A 26,619-nucleotide genomic window follows, 5' to 3' on the forward strand; every position below is an offset into this window, starting at 1 on the left:
AGGGATACAAAGTGCACTGAGGATGTGGTACTCTCTTTTGCCTCCACAGCATTAATGTGAAATCAGTGTTTTTCATCCCAGCCCCGTTTAGTGTAACTCATGTTATTTCCTGTTCATCAAGGAAACGAAATCCAGACAGAACCAGGAAAACATTCCTGAGTTTCCATAATCTGTTCCCCTAAGAAGCAAAAGGCAAATCACAGTCAGCTGAGGGAAGAGTGGAAACCTTGCCCTGTGCCTCCTTTTATCCTCTCAGGATCCTCCCCCAATGCAAAGCAGCCTCAGGCTCAAGCTGAAAGCCCAGGCCTAGCTGAGCAGCCCCATCTCCTTCTCACTGGAGGCTCCAACAGAGCATGGCTGTCCTGGTGCTGCTACTCTGCCTGGCGACCTTGCCAAGCAGTAAGTGTCCAGGGTTTCAGCAGAGGGACCCAGGTATATCATTATGGGATGTATGACTAATAGTGATTTTGTTAATCCCCAGGTGTCCTGTACCAGGTGCAGATGAAGGAGTCAGGACCTGGCCTGCTGCAGCCCTCACAGACCCTGTCTCTCACCTGCACTGTCTCTGGGTTCTCTCTAACTGACTGTGATGTACACTGGGTCTGCCAGCCTCCAGGAAAGGGTCTGGACTGGCTGGGAGCAATATGGGCTGGTACAAACACAGAGTACAATTCAGCTCTCCAATCCCGAATCAGCATCACCAGGGACACCTCCAAGAGCCAAGTTTTCCTAAAACTGAACAATCTGCAAACTGAGGACACAGCCATGTATTTTTGTGCCAGAACACAGTGAGAAACTCCAGTGTGAGCCTGCACAGAAACCTCCCTGCAGAGACACTCAGGACCAGGAGGGGGCGCTGATGACCAAAAGGGATTCTAGGACCAGTATGGGGGTGTTTCCGAAGCTGGGAAGTTCTGAACTATGAAGAATGGGGATCTGTTTCAATATCAGAATCCGTGTTCTCCTCTTCTGACATAAAATTTCCCCTTAGGAGCTTCTCAGCTGTCATGTTCTAACAAACTTCTTATATTTTCTCACACTAGAACAAATGCTTTCCCACAAATATTCAAAGCTCTCCAGGTGCCTCATGGTATCACAGAGAATGACATAAGTTTATGATAGATAGATAGATAGATAGATAGATAGATAGATAGATAGATAGATAGATAGATAGATAGAAGATAGATAGATAGATAGATAGATAGATAGATAGATAGATAGATAGATAATTTTGCCTAGGGTCACCTGACTTCTTCGGGAGACAAGGACTGAGAAGAGCAAGAACATTTTCTTCTTGTGGCAACGCTATGTAGAATTTAACTCATTTTCAGCAAGGCTGATAAACAGCTTACTGCATAATTCTGGGAATGGCCCCAGAAGTTATGGGCTACCTGCTCTTCTTGATTCCTTGAAGCAAACTGTGGCTGGCTGACTCTACTTTCACTTTTCAGAGCTCATAATGAAAATGGCTTTTACATAGGGAAAAGATCCTCCTCAAGACTTTCCTCTGGGTGAGCCAGAAGGGATGTTGTTAAAAAACTGATTTATTCCCTAAAGACTTTGATATTTCAGGTGTGACCCTCAATTCAGGCATCTCAAGAACAGGATGTTGCCTGCCCAACATACCTCGTGACTAGCCTGACAGAGTCACAGAAGTTCATGGCAATATTAGGAATTGGTATTGCTGTTAGGAAAAAGGATTTTAACCTCAAATATCTTGGAGAAATGTAAGCATATTGATGACATCAGGGGTTAATGAGAATAGTCCAGGAACAGGGAATGAGGCAGAGTCATGGACACACACAATGACCTCACTTCATACAGCTGTGCCAACAGAGTAGGAACCTGAGAGGAGAAGGACATGAGAATAAGGGACAAGCAGTGCCAACTGTTAAGAGTGAGCTTTTGAGTGATGTAAGTGCAGGACAGTAAGAGAAAACCTGTTATTTCCCCTTAGGAGGTAGAACAGTACAGACATTGAGTCAATTGAGGCAGCTTTGGCTCGTGAGACCTTAGATTTCTCCAGAAGTAAACATTAACCACTAGAGGCAAAATTCTCTCCCCCCTTGCATGAGAACTTTTCACCATAGATGACAAACTTATTTCTTGTGCTGCATCGGGTTTGTTCCTTAGGCTTATGTGGCAGACATCCTCATCTCATTCTGTGACTGGATGCTCATGTCCGTGCAGGCTTCCACAGAGGCCAGAAGAGGGTATCACTTAGATGCCATAACTTGTTGACTGCCAAACCCAGCTGTTTTGCAGTTATGAAGATCTAAGATTTGAGTTCAGAACCCACTCAAGCAGTCCTGTGTGGCAAGAGCTTGAACTGCAGAATCTGTTTCCACAGCCCTATTACATTTGCTTTTTAAATTTGTAAGGAGATCTGACCTGCACAAAGTGCAGACCGTCACACAAGGCAGACTTGATTACGTGTGGTGAGCAGCATCAGATCTTGAAGAAACAAAAGAACAGTAAGATTATGAGCCCTAGACTCAGGGCAGCTCAGCTATGTGTCTATGTTTCTCATTGTCTCTGTGATCACTACACTACCCACACAGAAACATAGACACATAGCTTAAAACAGTGTACTTTTAAAAGTTCTCATCCAATGTTGCAATATATTCCAATGGTCAAGTTCTTGTGTAGTATATATGAGACCTTGATTCAAATGGTAATATTTCAGACATAAGTATCTCATTTTGATTAACAAACACTGTGTTTGAAACATGACTACTTCCCGTTGAAGGTCAGGACAATGTTTCTCTCATCAAAGAGTTCAATTCCATTTTTCATCTCATGGAAAACTCACTCTGTCACTTGTCTAAGTTTGGAGTCATCAGGAAACAGGAAGCTCAGGGAACACTGAGTAGAGAGGTGACGTCCTCATGATGCTGACATCTCCCATCTTCCATCCTCCAACTGGGCTGCTTCATCTTGACGAATGATGTGGACAGAAGAGACTGCATGAAGCCAACATCTCTAGTCACCAAAGAAATGGATATTAACCCCAAAAGGATAAGGTGCCTGTAACCAGTGATGTGAGTGCCATGTACCCAAAGAAGGAATCAAACCAAGGGTTGAGGGGATGGAGAAGGAGTTGGCTGTGCTGTGTAAAAATGGGTGTTTGCTAGTAAGACATCAGCAAGCACTGTGTGGGTCTCAGAAAATGACTCACACTAGGTGATGTGACCCAACAATCTCACATCGGGGTGAGTAGACTAAGGAAGCAGAGTGGGTGTGAAAGACCCACGAAAAGGTACTTTCGTAGAGGGAGACCCGCACCCAGGAATCAGCGAGACCACGAGCTTGGATGCAAAACCGCAAGAGGCTTTATTGGAGATACGGGTACCCGGGAGACTTAGCTTCTGTGAGGCCAAGCGCGCCAAGCCAAGGGAAAGGGATCCTTATATAGGGAAAAAAGCGCAAGCTAGGAGCAGGGATTCTATTGGATAATTCTAATGAGGCATTGTACAGAGCTATTCCCATTGGTCAATGTATATGAGGCGCTATACAGGGTTATTCAAATGAGGCAAAGTACAGAGTTATTCAAATGAGGTGAAACATAGAGTCTTTCAAATGAGGCGAAATACAGAATCATTTCTATTGGATGGTTCAAATGAGACACAGAGCCATTCCAGATCAGCATATTCTCAAGGTCTGGTGTCTGGTACAACAGACTCAATTCCCCCTCCCTCTGCGTCCAGATGGCTGACCTTGGGGGAGGAGACCTTGGGACGGAGTGTTTCTCATCGGGCGAGGGCTCAGGGCAGGGCTCCAGGCCGGCTCTCTTGGTGTTTGTTCTCGTGCCGGCCCACCTGGTGCTCGTTCTCGGGCCAGCCCACCTGGTGCTCGTTCTCGGGCTGGGCGTGCGGCGGGTGGCGGGGGAAGTGGAAGCCGCCGGGGGTGGGGATCGGGGAAGCCGCCGACAGGAGGAAGAGGAGACAAACTTGAGAAAGAAAGGGCTAAGGGGCAGGGGTCTTTCAGGTGCAGGAAAGCAGGGTGAAACTCGAATTAATAAAAGACCCAGAGACTAATATTGAAGTTTAAACTTCAAGCTGAGGGTCACTAAAGCAAAGCAGCTACCCAGTAGCTTCTTACCTCTACCTCAGGCTGAATGGGTTGATCCTGTCTCCATGAGCTTTCACCAAGCCTCAGACTAACCTCTGCTGAGCGTGGCTGGAAAAATGAATGCCTCTTATTGAGACATTGGTTCTGTCTTATAAATCCCCTAATGTTGGGATTAAGGTGTGAGCTTTAATTCTCTTTTAAACTAATTCACTTTTGTGTAGTTCTGGGTGGCCTTGGACTCAAGGAGATTATTCTATCTCTTAAATCTGACTCCTAGGATTCAAGGTGTGTACCATCACCTGCTAGCATATGGCTGCTGGGACTAAAAGTGAGTGCTTGGTTTCTAAGGCTTGTAGCTGCCTTTGCTGTTCTGAATCGTCAGGGGAGCTTTAATAAATCATAAATAATATACCACTACAAGAGAAATATGGAAGGGAGAAAAAAAATGAAACATGAGAGTAGGAGTGGTCAGAGGGTCAAAGGTGAGAAAGAGGAAGCAGAGACAGGGAAGTGGGATGCATCCATGGAATCAAAGTATATTTCATATGAGCATGGGTTTTGTTTGTAAGCAGAATGCAGGACATAGATGAAAACACAATATTTTCATATAGCATTGGATGTTAATGTACATATACCTGTCTGTCCTTGTATGCGTGTCTCTGTGTAGAATTATCTCAGTTGCTGTATGAGTATGCAAGTTTGGCTTCAGGTAGCTTGAGAAATGCAAATTTTCTCAAAAACTATAAATAGTTTACATTACAAAGTTTATCAGAGCATTGTCTGACCAAGGGAGCTTCTGAGGGCTCAAGTGCCCAGGGAGACTGGGATTGAGGGTTTGACTTAAGGTTCCGACTCTCCCTTCCCTTGACCAAGTCTCTGCAGACATTCCAGCTCCCCATGCTGCCTAAGATCCCAGTGACTCTCAAACACCAGAGGCTGAGGACACAGCTCAGCTGACCCTGCCTTCCACATTTCAGTGTGAGGCAGACACTGTGTTGCTCATGAGCACAGTCTGCTGTTATTTTTACCTTCTCATTCAGGTGTGTGGTGTTGAATAAAATAGCGAGATTTCAGAAAATTTTGTGCCTCAACTTCACACTATACGTGAGAATGACATGCTGTCCAGACTCATAGGGGTGTCAGCAGAGGAGGGTGTGGATTTACTATGCTGCTCCTTGACCTCTTCTGTCTTTTGCTGTGTTTGCTTTGATTTAACCTCCCTACCACAAATTCTTGAGATCCCTACTCAGTTTGTCTATTATCATTTCTGATCACTAAGAGCCCCAAATCCGGTCCTGAATTCACTTCTTGATTTTTGAGATATGTGCAAACGCATTTAGGATATGATACCATGTTCCAGTCTCATGGCATGAGCATGGACTCACTGTAAAGATTCCAATTTTTGCTTGACAGGTTTGCACTATGTGACTGATAATATTTCTTCTATATCACAGATGAGAAACTCAGATAGAACTAGCGAAAACTTTCTGAGTATACATTTTCATTTCCACTAATACACAATAGGCAAATGCCAGACACCTGAAAGGATAATTATAAAACTTGTCCTGTGCCTCCTTTTATCATCTCAGGATCCTCCCCCAATGCAAAGCCGCCTCAGGCACAGGCTGAAAGACCAGGCCTAGATGAGCAGTGTCATCTCCTTCTCACTGGAGCCTCCAGAAGAGCATGGCTGTCCTGATGCTGCTCCTATGCCTGGTGAACTTTCCAAGCTGTAAGTGTGCAGATTTTCAGGAGAGGGAACCAGGCAGGTCATTATAGATTGTATGACTGATCGTGATTGGTTTGTCTCAGGTGTCCTGTCACAGGTACAGCTGAAGGAGTCAGGATCCGGCCTCATAACCCTCACAGATCCAGTCTCTCCCCTGCACTGCCTCTTGGTTCTCATTAACTGCCTATGGTGTAAACTGTGTTCACCAGCCTCTGGGAGAGGTTCTGGAGTGGATGGGAGTAACGTGCAGTGGTGGAGGCACTGATTCAAACTCAGCTCTCAAATCCCATTCCCAATCACCAGGGACACATCCAAGAGGCAAGTTTTCTTAAAACTGAACAATCTGCAAACCGAGGACACAGCCATGAATATCTATACCAGAAACACACAGTGAGGAACTCCAGTGTGGGCCTGCTAGAATGGTCCCTGCAGTGACTCTCATGATCAGCAGGGGCCCAGGGGTCCTAGGAAGATCCCATGACAAGTCTGGGGTGGTTTCAGAATCTATGAAATTGGACTATGCTGCATGAGCATGTGTTTTTATGTCAGCACCTGTGGTTTCCTCTTCCATCCATGGAAATCCTCTAGAGACCTCTCTTCTTTCATATTCTACTTAATTTCTGGGTTCACACACGAGAACATAAGTTTTACCCACAATGCATCTGAGATATTCAATTGCTGCTATTTATCCCTTTCAATGGCACATATTTTTATACATACCATATATGTGCACCTATGTTTATACATTTCCTTATTTGCATGGATATTTCAAAAGGGGTCAGCATTTTTGACATTTGCTGACAGGGTAAGTTCAGAAAGGAGGTTTGGGATTTTGAAAACACTTTTCTTCATCCTTTTCATTTTTGTATATGTGGTAGAGAATCCACAGCTTCTCTAAATTGGTATCATATTGCCAAGTTGCCATGGAAACCAAAATTCCAATAGTGTCCTTCTTCTACACCAGAAGATTCCATAAAAGGATAGAGCTGGTTATCCTGTTTGACAGATTCTATTTCACACGTGTGTATCTTTGTAAAAATTAGCTTTCAATAAAGTCCTAGAGAATTATCCCACAACATGTCAAATGACGAGTCTGTCTTTTGGGGTTAACTCATAAAATTCTACTACCTCCATATATGTAGACCAGTATAGGTTCTTATTTACTGTGATCAACGGTCATAAACACAGAATTTATTAATCCTTCTCATGTAACTAAGTTATCTTCACAATTACACTGTACAAATCAGGGACACTCTACCATAATTTTAATTTCCTTGACAACCATTTCTTAGAGTACACTTAATAATAGGTCCTTGTGTTCTCTCGGTGCCTGGCTGTCATTTCCAAAATATCCTGCAGGTTCATTCAGCTCTATTAGTGTGTAGACTCTTGAGAACATGATTACCCATCCAGTACTAGAGAAGCAACTGGGGATTATGTACATTTCCTGACACATGAAATTAGCTGCTCATAGCCACCTATAAGGACAGATGCATTGAGTTTGTAACCATTAAATCTAAACTGCCTACACAGAAATACATACTCATTATTAAAATAAAGCATTTCTGTAGTTTTTCCCCTTCCAGCGCTGGTAGGTATTCAATTTATGAGTTCTTAGGCAATACAGATGAGGTCTCGATTCAAATGTTAATATTTCATACCCATATTCCTCATATATTGACTAATAAATATCGTTTTGTGATACTGCTATTCCCTGTTAAAGATTATTACCATGTCATTCCCTGTTAAAGTGCATCCATGAGATCAGCAGGGTTCTCAGATACCCCAGGGAACACAAAGTTGAGAGGTGATGTTCTCACGAACAGACATCTTCTTGCCCCACATCCTCTGATTGGAATCCTTCTTCTTGACCAACCCACATAGGTAGAAAAGTTTTCATAAAACCAACATCTATATCACCAGACAAATGGATATCTCCCAGTGCAGGGACTGTAGGATTCACCTTCATGTCCAGCTTCAATCTGAGTGCTGTGGATCAAACTGAGACACTCATACTGGGATGCAGGCCCCATTCCACAAAGCCATCTCCTCCATCCTGAATTCTCTCAGTACACAGTGTACACATTAATAAAAGTATTTTAACCTATAAAACAATACATTTTATACTCATATTAATACTAAAGTTTACTTTATTCAGAGACATTCTTATATAAATTATATTGGCTTTTGATAAAAGTACATACATTACATATAAAAATATTGTGTTTTCTAAGAGTTTACAATGAAGATATAACATATTAAGGAAGCATTCATAAACCTACCTAGACTATACACTTATACACTCTACAGATTGTATTGAAAATGGGAACAAAATTAGTGATGAATATATTTGATCAAGTTCTTTTTTAAAATATATATTCAGAATGCTCCATGGAGCTTATTTGCTGAGATTGATGTATTTTAGCTTTATGGGGATTTTTTTAGCTAGATGGGGACTCTTCCCACACCCATATAACTCCATGTGAAGGTAAATGCACCTCTATTTCCAAAGATGACTCTGAAGTCCTGAGTGTGCTCTAAGACTCTGTTGCACACAGAGGCATATCAGTGAACATGAGGGAAACTTAGGCTCAATTACTTTCAGCTGGCATGACTGTAGAACTAGGGCATGCTTTGGAGTTGCTGGAGACAGGTGTGTAAAAGAGAGAGGCTCCTTGAAGGTCAGACAAAAGCCATACTACACAGAATTCATGTACTAGGGAGGTATAAAAGCAAATGATTTTAAAAGAGAAAAACGCATTTTCACTTATTGATTTTTAAACCAATTATTGCCAATATGAAAATTAAAGTCATGAAGCCATTCTTCTAAATATCTTTAAAACTCAGCAAGTTATAGAATTGATCACATTGGTTGACAGGAAGGTTCTAGGAAAAGATTAAAGAAGGGAAATAATGATCAGAATATTTTTTGTGAAATAAAGCATTTTCCAATTACTTATTTAATCTTTGAAATCCTCCATGAGGTGGTTGGAATGGTGGTGTACACCCTTAATCTTGTCACTAGGCAGACAATGACAAGAAAATATCTCATAATTCTATATCAGTTTGGTATACATAGATAGTCCAGCTCAAGCAGGGTGTCCCTGTAAAAGGACAGGAAGTAAGAGATCCAGTTCATCTACCTATACATATCTGTTTCTTCCTGTTGATAGGATGCTTTGTGTGTTTGTTCATGATAACATAGAGCACTAAGTGAGTATACATGTGTCCAGGACATAAGTAAGCAAGTGACTAAACAAACACTTAAGAATAAAAATCCTCCCATCAAATAGAAGACAATTATACAAATGATTGCCTTTAGTATGAATTCTTTACCTTAGAAAATTGCTTATTCTTAGTGAATTTCTTTATGGGGACTCATGGAATAGTGAAACTCAAGGAACAAGGAAATATAGAATATTAATACAAACAAATTCTAGAGTAACCAAAAACAAAAGTACTGGACTAAATAGACTCATGCCAAGTTCTTCAATATAGTAAGAGCAATGTACATTCATATTTGTAATAATTTTCACAGATTCTTTTTACCACAATGAAAATATCAGATAACCCCAATATGAGACATACTGAGGATAACGACTGAAAAATGTTCACCTAAATCTCAGAGGACCAGGCATGGGAGACACTGCACTCACAGTATAGGAGGCCACCATTGCTTGAATGAGATGGCTGGATCACTAATGCTCACACCAGTCTCTACCTCTGCCACTCTGAGGACAAAGATCATGCACACACATAAATGGACACAGATGTGGGGTCTCCCCAACAAGCACCAAACAGACATTCTCTGAGAGCTGGCTGAACTGGTTGGCTCCATCTCTGCAGTCACTTCCCCAGTGGATTTTATTTCCAAGGCACAGAGCAAATTCTTCTCCTCTGTGGTGTCACACAGCCTACTGAAGTCTTGGAAGGAGCATTCCTGCCATGTAGAGAATCCAGAATGAATTTGAGACTGTGTCTGTTGGGTGTTCTGATTTCTGTTATGTAGGCTTTGGATCTAGAATGGAAAAGGCATGAAAAGACATCTTAAGTGAAGGAGAAGAGGAGCAGTATACAGGGAAATACTGGAGTTTTGAAAGGAAAAGTTGGGTGTGTGAGAGAAACAGGATGGGTGTGTAGGAAGTGTGAGAACTGGGGAAACTAAAAATAATGTCATATAATTGCCATAAATTTGTGTGTTGTTATAAATATTTATTAAGTGTCCCTATTAGGTTGAATATATGAATATGGAGAAATAAAAATTGGCCTAAGACAACATAAAGACAGTAATGCATTACCTAGTGTGAGGTAGAAAACGGAAAGGCAGAGTGGGGATTAAAAAGTGATCATGAGGAAAGCTCAGGAGGTGAAAAAGTGAGTATAGAAAATATAAAAATGTCTCCATAGCAACCACTGAGAGGACGACAAACAGTAAAAAGGAGTGCCCCACATGTAGAATTCCTGTGTCCTTAGGACAGCATTCTGTCAGAAAAGAGTAAAATCCAGAAAGTCTCAAGTGTTCCTGTCGAAGGGAAGGAGTTCTGTTAGAGGCAGCAATGAATCTGTCCACTTTCCACCTCAGGGAGAAGCCGTGTCCAAACCAACAGAGGGAGAGACTGAGCACATATCTAAAAACACTACTCTGGTTGGAGATTTTTAAATTCTCACTAATAATTAGGAGACATGACAGTGTGGAAACACAGTGTGTGTTGTGTGTTTGCTGCAAAAGGAACTAAATTAAGTGTGGTGAATTCTTCACATGGAAAATGTGTGCACAGAGATAAGTTACACTGTCAATTTCTGTGTCTGTCATCAGTGCAACTGATTCCTTTATCTGCTCTGATCATCCCAGGTCCGTCTTTAGAGCCTCCTATACCAGGAAGACATGCAAATGAGGCTTCTCTGTGCCCATGAAAACCAGCCCAGCCCTGAACCTGCAGCTCTGACCCAGGAGCCCAGCCCGGGATTCCCAGGTCCTACCGTTCTGTGACCAGCACTGAACACAGGCCACTTGCCATGAACTCAGGACTCAAATTGGTTTTCTTTGTCCTTATTCTAAAAGGTAACTTATGGAGACAAACTGCTGTGTGTTCTGTTCACAAGAGAAAAAGAAAAAAATAATTAGCTTCTGTGAGAGTTTTCTGACTAGAATTTTCTGTGTTTGCAGGTGTCCAGTGTGAGATGCAGTTGGTGGAGTCTGGGGGAGGCTTAGTACAGCCTGGAAAGTCCCTGAAACTCTCCTGTGAGGCCTCTGGATTCACCTTCAGTAACCATTACATGAATTGGGTCCGCCAGGCTCCAGGGAAGGGGCTGGAGTGGGTCGCATCCATTAGTAGTGCTAGTAGTTATATCTATTATGCCGACGCTGTGAAGGGCCGATTCACCATCTCCAGAGACAATGCCAAGAACACACTGTTCCTACAAATGAACAGTGTGAAGTCTGAGGACACTGCCACATATTACTGTGCAAGAGACACAGTGAGTGAAAGCTGCTGTGAGCTCAGACACAAACCTCCCTGCAGGATGCTCAGGACCAGCAGGGGGCGCGCAGAGCACAGGTTTCTCTGGGTCACAGAAGAGCCTGTAGAGAAGGGTATAAAGGACTGGACTCCTCAGTGTCTGGGGTGCTGCTCCATGTCACAGTCGGGGATTCTTTCTACAGACGTGGTGTCCACTAATCTTTGGAGGGTCCACAGGTTTATTTACTCAAATTTCAGTTTATCTGTGGTTATGTGTGTCTATTATAACCTTTCCCTCTGTTGCTGTCTCTCTCTCTTTCTTTCCCTTTCTTCCTTCCTGTCTCCCTCCCTCCCCCTCTCTCTCTATATATATATATATATGGTTGGTGTGTTTCTGTGTGTATCTTTGTGTTTGTGTACATATTGGTAGGAGGTGACTTCCTCTATCACTCTGCATCATGTGTTTGAGACAAGTTTCATCACTGGCTCTGAATCTCACAACCTGCGTAGACTGTTTGCCCAGTGAGTGCCAGTCATCACAATGATCTATGTCTCAGAGGTGGGCTTACTGGTTCGCTACCAAACCTACCTCTCTTTAGAGTTACCGAGGACTAAACACAGGTCCTTGTTCTTCTGTGGCTAGAACTTGAAACACAGAGCTATCTCTACAGCCACATTACACATGTTTTTCATGACTTGAACAACAGGCCTAGAATCACACAGGGCAGATGATTCTGTATGGGGACCAGGGTCAGATCCTGAAGAAACAAAGGACTCTTGAGATTGTGGAGCCCTAGACTCAGGGCAGACACTCAGTAAGAGTCTGGGTTAGAGCACTGTGTTGGTTCAACTTAGGTAAAACAAGCAAACCAGGCAGGTGCAGAGATCCATGACCCGGATGACCTTCAGTCTCTATGTCATCATCACAGAAGCTATGGGCAACAGACCCAGTGCTGCCCCAGCTGTGGTGTCAGTAATAACATGGGCATGAGGCCCCAGCACTGAGTCATGAGGTCACTGATGCTAGTGACACTCTGGGCATCAGTTCTCTGCAAACAGCTCCTATCCCACTCGTGGGTAATGTGTAACTTTTTTGTTTCTTTTCCATTTTTTTCTTAGTGGTTAGCTTGTACAGTTCCACAAAAACTTAATGTGTGTGATGAATTTTCTTTTAATCTATTATTCACTTTTCTTTCCTACAAGCTTCTAGGTGTCTTACATAGGCTGCTGTAGAAGAAACACCATGTGTAGGACCTCTGGCTAATTCTGAGCTCAGGTTCTTTATCTGAAGCTCAGACCACTCAAGTTGTGGCTCTTACAGGAACCAGAATATAGCATTCTCCTCAAGTGTTGTGGGATCGCATACATAGTGTTTTTATGAAGGGTGCTGGGCACTGGAAGACAGGAGATAATGTTTGTTCAATGAAAGCACCATGTCAACTGGGTACTGATCTAGGTCTGTAGTATTGTGATGGAGTGGTGTTGCTGTGATGGTGAAACACCTGTGGACAGAACACATTGGTGTCCTGTGAGTTCTGGGGAAGTAGCCTGGAAAGGGTTCTGTTGTCATAGCTTCAGCCATTAGGAAGAGATCTGTAGAGGCAGTCAGAAGCCACAGTTGCTTCTCCAATGCGATTCTACCTTCTCTGACCTGCTCTGCCTGCATGGGGTCCATCCACACGTGTGTGGTCAATGTTCCTAAGAAGGAGCCAAAGATTTCCTGCCATCCTTGCTCCCCCAAGGGAAAACATACACATGTATAAAATATTTAGATCAATGTTTATAAAACAAAAAAACACACAAAACAAAACAAAAATAAAGTAAAATTAAAACATTTCCTTTTATTTAGACAGAAAAGAGGAGATATTGGGCATGTCCTCCTGTACATATGTTTCTCTTGTTTGGCTAGTGGCCAGGCAGGAAGGATAGGCAGAGATACCAGATAGGAGAATTCTGGGAAAGTTAGGCAGAGACACACACCAGACAGAGTCGCTATGTAAAACCTGGGAAGAAAGGATGCACCAGGCATTCTCTGGAAAGATAAGGCTTTGTAGAAATACATAGGTAAATAGTTTTGGGTTAATAATTAAAGGAGAGATAGCCAATAAGGGCCTCAAGCCACTGGCTAACAGTTAAATATTTGATATAGCATCTTTGTTCTTATTTGGGGCCAAGCAGACAAGAAAACTCTCTGCAACAAGCCTTGATGGGGAGGAGAGGCTTGGTTCAGACTCAACTTGATGTGTCAGGCTTCATTGACTCCTTAACCTTTTGGGGGATTATGTGCATGGGATCGGGAGGAAGTGGGAGGAAGCAGGAGTAGGAAGAGGGGTGCAAACTGTGGTTGGGATGTAAAATGTATTCAAAAATTAAAATAAAAGATAAGGGATGATGCAAAAGAGCTTTATGAACATTCCATTGACATCAGTTGGTATTTAATATCCACTTAGTGAGAATGAATCTTTTCACTCTGCACACCAGTTTGACACTTAATTACTAAAAAATTAGAAAATCAAAAAGAAGTAAATTCCTATTGTATAAGTCAAAAAAAGAAGTCACAGAAACTAATATGAGTCCATTATGCTGTGATAACAGACTTTGCTTTAGAGGATCTCATCCCGTCACTGACTCCAGTGTTCCGGGAAGAGAGGCCCTGTTAGAGAATTTCTTCTCAACATAGGAAGGAAGCCAGTATGAAAAACTCAGGTTTTCCTTTGATGATTGGAGTAAAAGTGGCCTCACTGCTGGGAAGGGGCTCATCAGGATGATCAGGGCGCTCTCCACCATGTGAGAACACCCTGTCACTTGTTCTTCTGACACAGAGATAAGTTTCCACTTCCTCAGACTATCAAAGCTTTGAAAAAACCCGTTTTTGCACTCTAATGGACACATTTGAGATTTCTTCTCCATATTTGTCTCACTGATAGACATGGGTAAATCTGATTATCCACTCATTCTGTCATTGAAAAGTCTCATGACCTTTTAGGATTATTTAACCCCAAACCCATAGCTCTGATATTATTATAGTTTCCCTTTGACATTCACAACCCAATACCCGTGTCTCACAGATGAGATCAGCACAATTATTTTATGGGACCCCAACAAGGACAGTTCAACACATGTGTGCTTTGGTTGGTTCTGATGTGTTCCATTGTTTCCTGAGGACATAGCTATGATTTTTTCCATTGTTTCCAATTGCAGGAAGAAAATTCTGAGTTGTGAGTCTCACACATAAAACCTGCAGTCTGCAGAGCTGCCCAGCAGTGAAAACAGATGATTTCTGTTTTATTTATTCTGAGCTTTTTTATGAGGTCAGAGTAAATAAATCACCATAGACCAAGATACATCCTAAATATGAAGAGAGACAGAGAGAGTTTTCTTATCTGTTTCTGAGGTCCCTATGGGAAGTATTAACTAATATAAAGATTAGGCTTTGGAGAAGTTCACTCACCTAAAATATCACTTACTGAAATCATAACCCACAAATGTGGAATGGTTCCCGAGAGGGTAAAGCTGCTATCTAATTCCCTAGTGTCTCTCCTCAGATAAACATTTAAAATCAAGTGTACTAAGTGTTTGTGAGTTTCTCCCTCACAACCTGAATTTTCCAGATGACTGATAGGCATAACATTAACTCAACTCACACTAAGAGAAAAGAGAAAAGATTCCAACCAGGTCATGACTTCTTGTTTCCCACCACTAAGAACTAAAGTACATCCTGTGACTAAATCTACTTGAATTTACAAGGATATGCACTGAGGATGTGGTACTCTCTTCAGCTTGCACAGTGTGAATGTGGACTCTCTTAATGCTTTCATTCCAAGTCCTGCACAGTGTGCATCACATAATTTCCTGTTTACATGGAATTGAAAAATCCACAAAGAATTAGAAACTTTTCTAAATTTTTCATCACCAGTTCCTCTGAGGAAAATAAAGCAAATCTCAGACACCTGTAGGTGAAACTGGGAACCTTGCCCCTTGCCCCCTTTTATTCTCTCAGGATCCTCCCCCAATGCAAAGCAGCCTCAGGCTCAGGCTGAAAGCACAGGGCCTAGCTGAGCAGCCCCATCTCCTTCTCACTGGAGCCTCCAGCAGAGCATGGCTGTCCTGGTGCTGCTCCTCTGCCTGGTGACCTTTCCAACCTGTAAGAGTTCAGAGTTTGAGGAGAGGGACTCAGGCATGTTATTATGGGATGTATGACTGATGGTGTTGTTGTTTGTCCCCAGGTGTCCTGTCCCAGGTGCAGCTGAAGGAATCAGGACCTGGCCTGGTAAAGCCCTCAGAGACCCTGTCTCTCATCTGCACTGTATCTGGGTTCTCATTAACCAGCAATGATGTACACTGGGTCCACCAGCCTCCAGGAAAGGGTCTGGAGTGGATGGGAGGAATAGCTTATAATGGATACACAGCATATAATTCTGCTTTCCAATCCCGAATCAGCATCAGCAAGGACAACTCCAAGAGCCAAGTTTTCTTAAAACTAAACAGTCTGCAACATGAGGACACAGCCATGTATTACTGTGCCAGACACACACTGAGGAACTCCTGTGTGAGCCTGCACAAAAACCTCCCTGCAGTGACACTCAGGACCAGCAGGAGGCACTGAGGTCCAACAGAGACTTCCATATCCAGTATGGAAGTATGGAATTGCTTCAGAAGCTAGGGAACTCTGAACTATGCTTCATGAACATGTGTTTTTATGTCAGCCCCTGTGGTTTCCTCTCCCAGCCAAGGAAATCCTCTAGAGGCCCCTCTACTGTGATATTCTATTACACTTACTATTTCTTTAGTCATGAGAAAAACAAAGAATATCCCACAGACCCTTTAAACTGCGGATTAGCATCTTATCATCAAAGAGATTGAGATACAACTATTACTGTAGTATATTATATTAAATATAATTTCATTTGTTCAATATGTGTGAATGCACACACGGGAATATATGTGTGCACCTCTGTGTGTCTATGTGAGTGTGCATGTGTGTGCATGAGTGTGTGTGCATGTGTGTATGTGTGTGCATGGGTGTGTGCATGTGTGAGTGTGTGCATGAGTGTGTGCATGTGTGTGCATGGGTGTGCATGAGTGTGCATGAGTGTGTACATGTGTGTGTGTTAATGTGTTTGTGTGTGAGTATAAGTTGTTTTACTTATATTTCAAAGGGAGTCTAAAATGGATCTTCATAAGAAAACATGGGACTTCTGAGTAATCTATAGTTTAATGTATTTTATTGTGAATGAGACGGAGAAACCACAAGTCCATGAAATATTACTGACTTCCAAAGACACAATGGAAACTGAAATATCAATAGATTACTTGTTCTAAAGTTAGAGGCACCAGTAAAAGTGAATAATTGGTTATAATTTTTACAGATTCCATTTTTATACTCATTTATCTTTGTAGAAATAAGATTGTACTTCAAACTCCCAAGTCATGATGCCTCTGAAGTTTTGTCCTGCACAACCAATCTACAGATTCTCCAACTCAGTGTGCACATGCCAGCTGGTGTCAGCTCCAGTCCTGGTTCCATCTCCCCTTGATCCTTCCCATAGGCTACTGAGTTCTGTGACTTTCAATTATTGCTTTTGCTGCCCAAAAAGGCTCCAGAGTTCCTCTTCTGGAAGTCTCTGTTGCTGCTGACTGAAACAGACTGGTACTCCTGTTTGAGCTGAGATGTTTCATTCAGCGAAGCAGTGTGGGCTGTGGGCTCCAGGTTAATGGACTTGAGGCACTGTAAAAGGAAAAGAGAGTCTGTATATGTGAGGCTGAGGCTTCTCTGGAAACTCTTGCAGTGACACCAATAGTATGTGAGGAAAATTTGGAGACCAAACTGACTATGCTCTTAGAATTCTGACAACAGAACACAGGACAGTGACATGAACAACTCCACAGGATCCTGATCACACAGGATGCACTATCATGTTACCCAGGGTGAGGGTGAGCATCAGCCTACATGGATGCTCCTGAAATGAGCAAGGAAAAGTGTTTAATCAATTTTTTAGACCTAAAACATATCAGAACAAACGCCTCTCAGATCTAATCCCAAGGATTTCTCTTTTGATCAAGAAAATACAAAGTTATCTGGGAGAGTCTAACAAAATGAATTTTATACATCATGTGTAGGATTATCTGTAAGTGGATTTTTTAAAGTAAGTGAAAGACCCCACCAGTTCTTAGGTCGATGGGAAGATGGTGCCAGGAAAAGTGACCAACTAAGTCACTTATAATTAGCAGTCTCCCTTAATCATTTGCTTTCTGAATTTATTGCTTAAAAAATCACTAAACTGCTTTTATTATTTTTCTTTACTCTTCAGTATCTCAACATTTATACTATAAAAGTACACTATGTCATATTATTCTATCCAAAATCTGACACATCTTCCAAAATGGAGCTCTACCTACCTCATACTTATTGAAGCAGACTTAGGGCTGCCCATATGGGCATGTGGGTGGAGCCAAGGACTGCAACATAGGAATCCTACCATTGGCTCCACCCTCAAATATACAGTGGATCTGTTTCTTGTTCAGAAAAATACATTTTCAGTAAGAAATAGAGCCAAGAAATCATCATGCCTACCTATAACAGAGTTTTGGCATGCTTGACTCCAGTTAGGGTTATACAGGTGACAACAGCCATGATGAGTTCATGAATGTGATAGCCGTGTTGTGTCCAGAAGACAACATTTAACAGCAGTCCTCCCTGTGCTCCACTCTATACTTTCTTCCCTCCTCCTCTTCCTCAGTGATCTCTGAGCCTTTAAGGAACTTGAATGACACTGGAAATCTGGTATCACACAGAATATTAGGACAGTGAAGGACAGAACCTGCCATGTAGAGAATCCAGTTGGTGAATTGAAGACTGTGTCTGTTGGGTGTTCTCTCTTATGTTTTGTAGGCTTTGAAACTAGAATGGAAAAGGCAGGGTGAGACATCTTTTTTAAATATTTATTTTTATTTTATGTTGTCATAAGGTTTTTATTGCTGCAACAAAATATCATGAACAAAAAACAAGTTTGGGAGAAAACGGTTTATTTCACGTACATTTCTATATCATGTGTTTCCACTGGAGAAAGTCAGGACAGAATCTCATGCAGGGCTGGAATATGGATGCAGGAACTGATGCAAACTCCATGGAGGGGTGCCACTTAATGACTTGCTTTCCATGGCTTGGTCAACCTACTTTTTGATAGAACCCAGAGCCACTAGTCCAGGGATGGCACCACCCACCATGGACTGGGCCCTCTGTCATTGATCATTAAATAAGAAAATGCCTTTCAGCAGGATCTCATGGAGGCATTTCCTCAACAGAGGCTCCTTCCTCTCTAATGACTCTAGCTTGTGTCAAGTTGACAAGCAAACCATCCACTACATACGTTTATGCATGTAGGGAAGACATCTTAAGTGAGGGACAAGAGGAGCAAAGCACAGGGTAATTCTGGAGTTTTGAAAGGAAATGATGGGTGTATGAGAGAAAGGAGATGGGTAGGTTGGAAGTGAGAGAACTGGAGAAAAGAAAACAATGAGGTATCAATGCCATAAGGTTTTGTGTTGTTATAAAAATTTATGAAGTGTCTCCATTATGTTGACTATATGAATAAGGAGAAATAAAAACTGGCCTAAGACGACATGGAGACAGTAATGCATTACCTGGTGTGAGGTAGAAAAAGGAAGGGCAGAGTGTGGATTATAAATTGATCATAACGAGAACTTCAGGATGTGGAAAAGTGAGTACAGCAAATATAAAAATGTCTCCACAGCAACCACTGAGAGGAAGAGAAACAGTAACGAAGAGTGCCTCACTTGCAGACTTCCTGTGGTCCTAGGACAGACTCTCTCAGAGAATAGGAAATTCCAGAAAGTCTCAAGTGTTACTGTCAAAGGGAAGGAGTTCTGCTAGAGGCAGGTATGACCCTGTCCAAGATCTACCTCAGGGAGAAGCCATGTCCAGCACAGACAGGAGAGACTGAGCACATATCTATAAACACAATCCTGAGTGGAGCTTTTTAATTTCTCACTAATAATTAGGAGACTTGACAGTGTGGAAACACAGTGTGTGCTGGGTGTATGCTGAAAAGGAACTAAATAAAGTGTGGTGAATTCTTCATATGGAAAATGTGTGCACAGAGATATGTTACTCTGTCTATTTCTGTATCTGTCATCAGTGCAACTGATTTCTTATATCTGCTCTGAGTTCGTCCCAGATGCAGAGCCTTCTCTAGCAGGAAGTCATGCAAATGAGGCTTCTCTGTGCCCATGTAAAGCCACCATGCCCTTACCCCCAGCTCTGAAACAGGAGCCCAGCCCTGGATTCCCAGGTCCCCCCATCCTGTGATCAGCACTGAACACAGGCCACTCACCATGGACTTTGGGCACATTTGACTTTTATTATTATTATTAGAAAAGTTAGTTAGTAGAAATTAGATGTGGTATGTTGTTATGGCCTAGGAAATAAGAAAAATTGTATTTTGTGACAGTTTTCTGACCAGATTTCTCGGTCCTTGTAGGTGTCCAGTGTGAAGTTCACCTAGTAGAGTAAGGCCGAGGTAGAGTGCTGTCTGGAAATTCCCTGAAACTGTCCTGTGTGGCCTCTAGATTCAACTTCCCTAGCTATACCATGAACTGGTTCCACCAGGCTCCAGGTAAGGGGCTGGAGTGGGTCACATACATTACTTATAATAGTGATGACATTCTACTATGACAACACTGTGAGGGCCCGATTCACCACCTCCAGCTACAATGTCAAGAAAATTCTGTTCCTACAAATGACCAATCTCAAGCTGAGGACTCAGCCACTTACTACTGTGCAAGAGACACAGTGAGTGAAAGCTACTGTGAGCTCAGATACAAATCTTCCTGCAGAGTTCTCAGAACCAGCAGGGGTAGCTGAGAGCACACAGAGCTCTCGTTACAGAAGAGCCTGTTCAGAGAGGCTAACATGGCTGGAATCCTCTGTGTCTGGGCTGCTTCTCCATATCACATGCAGGGATTCTCTCTATAGGTGTGGTGTGTAGTATTCCATGAAGGGTCCAAATTTCTATTGAAATACCTATTTTCCATTGTCATAATTGGTTTTTTTTTGGATAAAAGAGTAACATTTATTTTGGATCAGTGTCTTTTTAAATATCTATTCAAGAAAATACTGCTTGGAAGGTAGAGGAGCAGAAAACAGCAGTCTGAACATACAACTAAATTGTGTTTCCTTTCCTGTGAAACAAACCAATTTTTTTTTATTTTATTAGTTCTAGTTAGGGAGCAAGCTTATTTCAAGTCCCTTCTCCCTCTTCCTCCCCTCACCTCCAATCCTCCTGTCCCACCCCCAGCCTCCCACCCCATCCACCCACCCCATCCACCCACCACTCCCCAGGCAGGGTAGGGGCCTCAATGGGGGCTCTACAAAGTCCACCAAGTCTTCCTATGCAGGTCCTGGGCCCTTCCCCATGTGTCCAGGGCCAGAGTGTAACGCTTCACGTGGGATGGGCTCTCAAAGTCCCTTCTTGCACCAGGGAAAAATACTAATCCACCACCAGGGGCCCCCTGGAATGCAGAGGCCTCCTTATTGACATCCATGTTCAGGGGTCTGGGTCAGTCTTGTACTGGCCTCCCTGACAGCATCTGGGGTCGATGTGCTCTCCCTTGTTCAGGTCAACTGTTCCTGTGAGTTTCTCCAACCTGATACAGACCCCTTCGTTCTTCATTCCTCCCTCTCTGCAACTTCGGCTCAGTGTATATCTGTGGATGTCTGTCTCTGCTTCCATCAGCCACTGGATGAGGGCTCTAGGATGGCATAAAGAAAAGTCATCAATCTCATTTTAGGGGAAGGGCTTTTGGGTTATCCTCTCCACCATTGCCTGGATTGTCAGATGGTGTCATCGTGATAATTGTTTTTTATTTATTCATTATATTATATCTCCATTCATCTCTCTGCTTTATGCCTTTGTCTCCTCCCTTCCAGTCTCTCCCTCTTTCTTCCTCTCTCCCCCCCCCAACTGCTTCTCTCCTTGACATTCTCTCTCCTTGGGTCTCTCCATGTACATACATAAGTGTGTATATGTGTTTCTGTGTGTGTGCCTGTGTGTGTGTGTGTGTGTGTGTGTGTGTGTGTGTGTGTGTTGACATATGATCTTCTCTATCAATCTGCAACATATTTTCGAGACAGTTCTATAACTGTGCTTGAAATTGACCACCTGGCTAGACTAGTTGGCCAGTGAGTCCAAGTAATTATGGTGTTCCCATATCACTAAGATGGGATAATTTGCTGGCTGTCAAACCCAGCTTTTTTCACTCATGAAGATCAAAGTTATGAGTTTATATCCCACTCAATCAGTCATGTGTAGCAAGAACTTGAATAGCAGAGCTAATTTTATAGTCCTGGTAAAGTTGCTGTTTTAAATGCAGAAGGTGATATGACCTGAACAAACTGCAGATCATCACACAGGGCAGACGGGATTCTGTGTGGTGACCAGCATCGGAATGGAAGAAGCAAAATAACCCAGACACTGGAAACACTAGACTCACAGCATCTGAAGAACCAATGTGAGTATAGAGAAGGCTGTGTCAACTGTTTGTGTCCATGAGCACTACGCCACCCACACAGAAACATATACACAACATAAGCATTAATTAAAATCCATCCAGTGCTGGGAGTAATGTGAGACCTTGATTCAAATCATAATACTTCAAATGTGAATTCCACACTTTGATTAACATATATTGTGTTTAAACATCACTACTCCCTGATATGGGGTATGGTTGTATTTACCCATTCAAAATATCAGTCTCATTTTTTCTTCTCAAGAACAACTCGTTCCCATTCTTACCTGAGATTTGAGTCTGCGGGTTAACAGAGAGCTCAGGAACACAGAGGTGTGAGATAATATCTTCATGAACAGACAACTCCCTGCCCTCCATCCTCTGACTGGGATCCTTCATTTTGTCCAAAGCATGTGAGAGGCAGAGGTTGCATAAGTCAACTTTCTCTAATCGCCAGAAAAGTGGATATTTAAGCCAAAATGCTAAGTTGGCTGTAACCAATGGTGTGAGTGCCCTTTACCAAAGAAAGACTGGAAAAAGAGTGTGTGTGGCTGGAGTGGAAGCATCCTCTTGCTATGTTTATCGGAACACAGTTCGGTCATGACACTGGCAGATACTGTGGAGGTTGCTCAAGAAGAACACAGAAAAGACTGTGTGTCCAGCCATATAATTGTGTGTGAGCAGACAAGGGAAGCAGAGAGGAAGTCAGGAAAGCAGGGGTGGAGGAAAGAACAGGTGAAAGTGGCATGAGAGTGGAAGGGACAGAAGGGTCTTCAGGATGACAGGAAGAAGAGAGAGTGTAGCTGGATGAATGAATGAGTCATAGTGCAGTACAATCACGCATGGTATTGTCATTTTAAAAAGAGTACATAACAGACTGGAAAATGTTTTCAAATAACATCAAGTATAATGTCATAAAGCTGGGGAAACACCATTGACTGAACCAAACCTTCTGAAAGTGGGTTCCAGCTAGGAGGCTATTGAGTGCCCTCAATGATGATCCATAGGCCGTAATGCTAAGATTTCTTTATTCAGATAAACAACAGCCCAAAGCAAGCCAGAGCATGCCCAGAGGCTGCAAGCTAGAGTGGAGAGAGGGAGAGAGAGAGAGAGAGAGAGAGAGAGAGAGAGAGAGAGAGAGCAGCTCCATGTGTTCGTGGCCTCTTAAGAATTCTCTCTGAGTCATCTTGGCCCTCCCCTGAGCACGACCTCACGGGCGTGGCTAGGCACACCTGTAGGAGATACTAGGAGGCGGGGCTACAATGATTCCCTACAGGAGGACAAGACAGTCTATGGGTCCTCTAACAATGGAGCCATTCTTTATACCTAGAGCATAAATGGACATTGGAGCCCATTCCCTATGGAGGGATACTAATGCAGCCCAGATACAGCAAAGAGGGCCTAGGACCTGCCCTAATAGATATGACAGACTTTGAAGGTCCCCTGTGGAGGGCCTCAGTATCCCCGTGGAGGAGTTGGGAGATGGATTGGGGGGCTCATGGGGACCATGGGAGCATGGGAGGGTGAGGGAATAGGTGATGGATATGTAAATATGAGTAGTAATTAAAGAATTTAAATTAAAATTTTTTAAAGTTATGATTTTCTTGATAATTAATGAAGATCAGAATTGATTGGGGTGACCACCTGAAAATATTGGTTACAAGCAATAATAAAACAAATAGAAAACTACAAGATGGGTGACATGCATGCTCATCCTTCTACCTAGAAACAGCTCTGAGAATGGATGAGGCCTGATATATCTTTTTGGGTACAGAGTCCTCATAACATATTTTTTATTTTCCATCCTTTCATGCAGCATGGATAGAGGTTTGGTTATACAGCCCAATGGACTTATAAATTCAGCAGGTGCCTTTTACCTGCTCAAACATAGAACAAAATTCACCTTTAGCAGACTTGTACAAACTGCACATTCTATACTTGTGTCAAAGCAGATATATATGCTACCTTTAAAAGTTTCTGTGTTTTCATAAAAAAAGTAGCAGACACCAATAAAGAGTATCTCAGATGGTCCAGCCTCTCAGAGAGATATTTTTACAGTTGCCTCAAAATTTTGCATGCAGAACAGCTTCAGAGTTGCTATCTGAGATGGCCCAGCCTCACAGACTCTCCAGCCAAAATTGAGATGAGCTCTACACAGACCCATCACAAGAGAATAAACAAAAATGATACAGCCAGCTCTTCCATGACTTGACCATCATCCCAGGTTTCTCAGCATCCTGTAGGGGATGCCTGTGCTCAGAGACAACAGGAAGCCATCTAGTGAACACAACACCCACATTCTTAAGAAGTGAGGTGGGAATATTTTGGTCATTCATTGAGTTATGGGTGTCTGTCATCATTTAGTAGGGTTGGTTACAAGTTGTTATTGTTCATTGACTGGAAAAAAGCTGAACAAAGAAGATTAAATTGAAGGGGTCTCATTATGAAGGGAAAATAGAGAATATAATAAAGAAATGGTTGGATTGAAGGGTGGATTGTTGAGTCAACTTTTGAACTAAAATAAAACTTCTAGTGTCAAATATTTTACATTGACATGGATATTTGTATACTAATACAAATATAAGAATATTTCTGATATAAAATATATTTCTATTCTTGTTTAAGTTGTTGTACATCTGCACTTCATTTAATGATATAATATAAAATTGTAGGCATGCTAAATATTAATGAAAAGCCTTGGATATACTAATTGTATAAATTGTGGATATAAAAACAATCTAACAGTGCATAAAGACAGTTATTTATTTGTTGCCTGGTGGAAAGATGAAGAGGGCAGTGGAAGGAATTATAAGGAATCTAAGGCAGAAAGTCAGGAGGCAAAAAAGTGAATTTGTTGCAAATAGGAATTTGACTACAGAGCAAACACTGAGTAGCAGACAGACGGTGACAGGGGATCTCACATTTGCAACCTCCAAATGCCCCTGAGAACAATGCTCTCAGCAATGAATAAATTTGTAGAAACACTCCCACTCCGGTGTTCTCGCCACAGAGAAGGAAATATGATAACCCGAGTTTCATGACACAGAAGGAAATAAGAAAACCCATGTTCTTATCATAGAGAAGGAATTATGACAACCGCCGTAGGAAGGTCTGACCCTGCACAAGAACCTCATCAGGGAAGAGCCAGATCCACCCCAGAATGTGGGACAGATGGCGGTATTGTGTAGAAAGAAAACTGTGTGTGGAGCCATTGCATTTCACGTTCACACTGAGGAGACATGCCTGTATATGCACACAGCATGCTCTGTTCACAGACACAGAGAGAACTAAGTGGAACATGGTGAACCCTTAACAAGGGAAAGCTGCATCTGGAACTGCCACACTGTCACTTCCTGTAACTGACATCATTGTCTTTGATGTCTTACATCTGCTCTGAGAACTGCCCAACTGCAGAGCCTGCAATAGCAGGAAGACATGCAAATGAGGCTTCTCTGTGCCCATGAAAACCAGCCCTGCCCTGACCCTGAAGTCTGGCAGAGGAGCCGAGTCCTGGATTCCCAGGTCATCCCATTCTGTGATCAGCACTGAACACAGGCCACACACCATGGACTTGGGGTTTATTTGGTTTTTCCTTGTTTTTACTATAAAAGGTAATTAGTGGATAGGAGATACTATGGGTTTTGTAGACATAGGAAAGTCAAAATAGCTTCTGTGTCAGTTTTCTGACCAGAATTTATTGTGTTTGCAGGTATGCAGTGTGAGGTGCAGCTGGTGGAGTCTGGAGGAGGGTTAGTGCAGCATGGGAAGACCCAGAAACTCTCCTGTGCGGCCTCTGGATTCACCTTCAGTAGCTATGCCATGAACTGGGTCCGCCAGGCTCCAGGGAAGGGGCTGGAGTGGGTCGCATATATTAATGCTGACAGTAGTTACATTTACTATGCTAACGCTGTTAAGGGCAGATTCACCATCTCCAGAGACAATTCCAAGAACTCCATGAATCTGCAAATGAACGACCTCAAGTCTGAGGACAAGCCATGTATTACTGTGGAAGAGACACAGTGAGTGAATGCTACTGAGGCAAACGGGGCTGGGCAGTTCTGTGTCCTGACTGCCCCTCAATATCACAGTTGAGGATGTAGGAGAGTGAGAAGGAGACGGGGGAGACAGTGAGTAAGGAAACGGGACGGTTGGCATGGAGACAGGGAAGAGGGGAGGAGAGAAAGGATAGAAAGACATGAGAGAAGGAGGGATAGAAAGGGTCATCAGAAGAGAGAAGCTGAGGAGGGAGGGTAGCAGGTGTGACTGAATCATGGATTCCTAGGATCAGCCTTATTCTACCTAAATCTTCATAAAGCGTCTACTGCAATAAATTCCCCTTCGCTGTTTCAAGGGAAATATTCTCCACTTATTTCCTCAAGAATACAAAGGAAATTGTGACATTACAATTTTGCTAACATGCCTACAGGGGATAACCTACAGGCCTACTGGTTGTGGATTTTTTTAACTGAGGCATTCATTTCCCAGAAATCATAGCTTTGACTGCATTGACAAAATTCAAACCACCACACGAACAGTCTTGTACAGTCACTGTATCATGATCATTAGCAGAGTGTCCATGAGTCCACTAGAGAGAAGTTAACACATGACTGAAGACAGGCAAATATAAGAATTTACCTCTGAAACAGAAGATCATTGTGAGTAATGGGCAGCTTCACACAGAATGCATTCCCTTTGAGTGTGAATATTCTTAGTGACTGCCTTCTCATAGAGAAGGAAATCTCACAACGAATCACAAAATGTCAACCCTAACTATTACTTACATCATTAAAGACAAAAATTCTTGAGTAAGGGAGTCTCATACCACTTCTCCAA

At 42.6% G+C, this 26,619-nt stretch overlaps 3 gene segments (V, D, J or C); all 3 read left to right on the forward strand.

The window, feature by feature from the left end:
- Positions 1–353: 353 nt before the first annotated feature.
- LOC103158651 lies at positions 354–792 on the forward strand. The segment is given in 2 exon segments: positions 354–399; positions 482–792. Coding segments are annotated over 2 exon segments (357 nt in total).
- A 10,024-nt stretch (positions 793–10,816) lies between these two features.
- On the forward strand, positions 10,817–15,318 carry LOC107977517. The segment is given in 3 exon segments: positions 10,817–10,862; positions 10,968–11,393; positions 15,260–15,318. Coding segments are annotated over 3 exon segments (531 nt in total).
- Positions 15,319–15,357: 39 nt separating this feature from the next.
- Positions 15,358–25,809, forward strand: LOC103158649. The segment is given in 3 exon segments: positions 15,358–15,403; positions 15,486–15,806; positions 25,496–25,809. Coding segments are annotated over 3 exon segments (681 nt in total).
- The last annotated feature ends 810 nt before the right edge of the window (positions 25,810–26,619 follow it).

This window comes from Cricetulus griseus, chromosome 5 (assembly GCF_003668045.3).
Source record: "Cricetulus griseus strain 17A/GY chromosome 5, alternate assembly CriGri-PICRH-1.0, whole genome shotgun sequence".
NCBI classification, from domain to species: Eukaryota; Metazoa; Chordata; class Mammalia; order Rodentia; family Cricetidae; genus Cricetulus; species Cricetulus griseus.